General features: G+C 39.8%; 1 protein-coding gene across 1 annotated transcript in view; it reads right to left on the bottom strand.

Moving 5' to 3' along the window:
* The window catches only part of LOC107701011 (uncharacterized), an 11,337-nt gene extending 7,564 nt beyond the window's left edge, over positions 1-3,773 (bottom strand). Inside the window, exons 1-2 of the mRNA XM_016502899.1 lie at positions 3,270-3,773; positions 318-1,134 (exon numbers count right to left, since the gene is read on the bottom strand). Coding sequence (XP_016358385.1) covers positions 318-1,092 — 775 coding nt within the window. The 5' untranslated portion in view covers positions 1,093-1,134; positions 3,270-3,773. The remainder of the gene's footprint in view (positions 1-317; positions 1,135-3,269) is intronic.
* Between the last annotated feature and the right edge of the window lie 468 nt (positions 3,774-4,241).

Here is a 4,241-nt window from a genome sequence, read left to right as displayed (position 1 = left end):
ATATATATATATATATATATATATATATATAGAAAGTCTGGGCTTTCTCTTTTTCTTTTCTTTAAATAAATGATTATTTTAAATAGTATTATTATTAAATCCTTTAAGAATATTTTCTAGCACGTAATTTCAATTAACCTGTTTAATGTAAATAATGAAATATGACCTTTTGATGAAAGGGTAGTCATGTTCAATGTCAATGTCATTTGCTTAATAATCTAAAAATAGTGTAAAACGTAATATTTTAAAGTTCCTTACCATGTTATCTAACTACAGTACATTCACTTTAGCTACTGAACTAAACGTGAAGGACTCACCAAGAGCCGCTACAGCATAAAGGCAGTTAACAATGCTGAAGTTGTCGAACTTTGAGCAGTCATTGACAATGGCATCACACAGCGTCTGAAAATCCTGATTATCCAGAATCTGACGTATGGCGTTCTCCCCCGAAACTCCGGCAGAGGACGCAGGCAAGGCTCCGTCACCTGCTCCTCCACCGCCACCTGATCCGCTCCCACCCACCTGACCTCCAGCCTGCTGCAGCACCAGGAGCTGACCGATCTTCTGTAGGGCAATGGGGTAATGATTGTGCGAGATCTTCCCTGGATTCTGGGTGACCCAGCGTAGAACTTCATCCACCGTGCGCGAGCGATCGATCAGCCGCTTCATAGTGAAGAAGGTGTCGTAGCTCATCTTCTCGTGGATGAAGTTCCATGTCTTCTTCTTGCCGTGGTGCAAATGCGCATGGGGCTGGTAGTGTGGAGGGGGGAGGGGGGTGACTTGAGGGTGTGTGTGGTAGTGCTGGTGGGTCTGGTAATGGGGCCGGTGGGTGTCTAGACGGGCTTGATAAACAGGTGGGTAGCTCTGAGGCTGATGGACATGAGGCGGGAGCGGATGATGGTGGTTCTCCAGCATGGGCGGCCCTCCTCCCATCAGGCCGATGCGGCGACCTGGCTTGCCCCCACCACTGCTGTACATACGCGTGGTGTACATACTAGTGAGAGCACCTAGGCTCAGTAGGCGAGAAGGCTGGTGGGGCGAGGAGAATCTCCTGCAGGTTAAGAGGCCAAAGCATACAGGCAGCCCCAGCATGGTATATAGGGTGGTCCAACAGTGAAGTTCAAAAGAACATTCCTACAAACAGAAAGCACATCTTTTACTGAGTACACTTCATAGTACAAAAGATTTTATCAGTCTTTCTCCAGCAGCTTTTAGTGCTAAACCACAGATAGATGCAACATTATGGTTCAGCACTTATAGAAACTCATCTCCACACGAATGAATCAGGCAGGAGGTGCTCCAGAAATAGACGGTAACTTGAGAATTATCAGGCTGATGTGCCCTTTCCATCAGGGGCTGAGCGGAGGAGAGGATATCCCGTCCTCACATCTGAATCAGACCCCATTTATCAATCAAGACGGTTTTCATACACATTACACAATAATAAAATTATACTGATTTTAAGGTTGATCCAGATACAAAACTTTAAAAACAGCTATCCAGACAAGGATGAACACTAAAGTTTGGGGTCAGTAAGATTTTCTTTAAAGAAATTAGCACTTTTATTCAACAAGGATGCATTAAATTCATCAAAACTGACTGTAAAGGCTTTTACATTGTTACAAAGAAATTATATTTCTAATACATGCTGCTCTTTTGAACTTTTTATTCATTAAAGAATCCTGTATAATGTAGCATGGTTTCCCAAAAAATATTAAGCAGCACAACTGTCTTCAACACTGATAATTATAAAAAATATTTTGTGAGCACTAAATAAGCACATTAGAATGATTTCTGAAGGATCATGTGAGACTAAAGACTGGAGTAATGGCTACTGAAAATTCAGCTTTGTCATCACAGAAATAGAAACATATAACAGTTATTTTAAATTGTAATAATATTTCACTGTATTACTGTTCTTACTTATTTTTTGTCTTGGTGAATATAAGAGACTTCTTTAAAAAAAAATACTGACCCCAAACTTCGGAACAGTACAATCACATAATCAGGATTAGAGGGACCACATAAAAAAAAACATTTTTGAAAAATGCAAATCAAACAAGCACTGATCCAAATATTGTAAGTTGAATATTGCATTATGAGTCCAACTGCTGTAAACAGAGACTGACATTATAAGTGCGTCTGTTGTCAGTGCCTCATGTTAGTGTCAATGGTTGGACTAGTCACTATGGAAACATTGATCCTATGACCACATCATCAGTTAGCCAAGAAAGTGGTCGTCTCTGAGAACAACAACATTCTTGGACTATTTTAATGGTATTTCAACAACATTTGCCCACTTTAATGAAAATTCTGTCATAATTTATTCACCCTCATGTTGTTTCAAACTCATTTGACCTTGTTACTTGCATGGAACACAAAAGGAGATATTTATAGCTGTATGTCCAAGCTGCTCTTTTCCATACAAAGAACTCAATGGTGTTTATAGCTGTCAAGTAAGATTTTCAGTGAAATAATATCTTTGCAACCATAACTTTACTGGTTCCTCACAAAAAGCTATTATACATCATCTTCAGACTTGGAATATAGTCTTATAAACAACTTTAATTATGCATTTTTTGTCAAAAAAATGTAGCTTTCCACAAAAAAATTGAGCAGAACAACTATTTACAACATTGATAACATGCAGAAATATTTCCCGAGCACCAACTCAGCATATTAGAATGATTTCTGAAAGATCATGTGACACTGATCCCGGAGTAATGGCTGCTGAAAATTCAGCTTTGCCATCACAGGAATAAATTAGATTTTAAAATATGTTAAAGTACACATTAATTTCAGTTATAAGTTGTTCTTTTCCATACAATGAACTCAATGGTGGCCACAGCTGTCAAGCATGATTTTCACTGATAAACAATTTATGAGCTCACAAAAAGCTTTTGTATATCTTCAGACTTGGAATACAGTCATATGAACTATTTTAATGGTGTTTTTTGTCCTCATTTTCCTCATTCACTAAACTTTGTGTTCCACAGAAGAAAGTCATTCTGGTTTGGAACGACATGAGGGTGAGTACATGATGACAGAAATTTAATTTAAGGTGATCTGTTCCTTTAACAGTTCTGGACTTAAAGGTCTAGCGTTCTCTTTAGCACTCTTGTTAACAGTTTCATTGTACCTGAAGTGACAGTAAAAAGCTTGAATTGTCTTATAAACAAACCCACTATAAAACAGACTAGACATAAAATGATTTTCCTCCAACACTGCCATAAGTTCTCGTGTGATAATGTCTTTTAAAGCAGGCTTACATGTTTATCTCAGAGGATGGCGCATGGATGGATGTGCAGGATCAGGAGGATGAGTTCGCACGCAGGAATTGGTGGCATTGGCAAGATTATTGCTCTCGATTCGACGGCTAACTGTGCTGCACAGCTGCGTGGATTTACAAACTGATCTTTAATAAAGGCTTTAACGGGGCCGGCATGTTGTAAAAGCAGGATTTATGGAGCATCTGCTGAGGCCCCGGAAGAGGAGCAGAGCTGAGCACTGCTAACGAACTGCTAACTTACACCGATGATTTCGCAGTATCTGCGTGTTGAAGCTGCGGCTGTTTTGCTCCGCGTCACGAAACGGCGACAGTTTTATTACAATATGGCTAATATAGTGCGTGAATGTGGTGCGATCCGGTAGGACATGGCTTGAACCACATGCACGACTCTTTCCCAGCAGCTAAAGTCAGTGATTATCAGTATAGGTGAAAGTAAAGCTGCCTGATCGGAACTAACTCTTTTTATGATCTCGATATAGACTCATACACGAGACTCTTCTCCTGTCGCCGCGGCGGCCTCGTCTGTCAGGGCCTGTAACCTCGGGATGCCCAGCCTTCCGTTACACTCCCCTTGCACTCCGCCAGTGGTCGTCCGCCGCCCTGGTGATCGCCATGTTCCCGGAAGTCAACAGAGGCAGTCCGGAAACACGTGTTTGTCGGACGTTAAGATTTTTTTCTGTCATAATAATTTTTTTCTGATTTTATAACAAAATAATGTTAAATTATTGAATTAATTATACAATACAAATTATACAATACTCCTTTTTTTCCACATTTCAATTTAGAGAACAATAACATTGTACTATTTTTTTTTAAAAAGGTACATAAATTATTCCCTATTCCCCCAACTATCTATCTATCTATCTATCTATCTATCTGTCTGTCTGTCTGTCTGTCTGTCTGTCTGTCTGTCTGTCTATCTCTGTCTGTCTGTCTGTCTATCTATCTATCT

Source organism: Sinocyclocheilus anshuiensis, unplaced genomic scaffold (assembly GCF_001515605.1).
Source record: "Sinocyclocheilus anshuiensis isolate Anshui unplaced genomic scaffold, SAMN03320099.WGS_v1.1 scaffold1143, whole genome shotgun sequence".
Taxonomy (NCBI): domain Eukaryota; kingdom Metazoa; phylum Chordata; class Actinopteri; order Cypriniformes; family Cyprinidae; genus Sinocyclocheilus; species Sinocyclocheilus anshuiensis.
The sequence above is the reverse complement of the archived record's forward strand: the minus strand, read 5'-3'. Positions and strand labels throughout refer to the sequence as shown.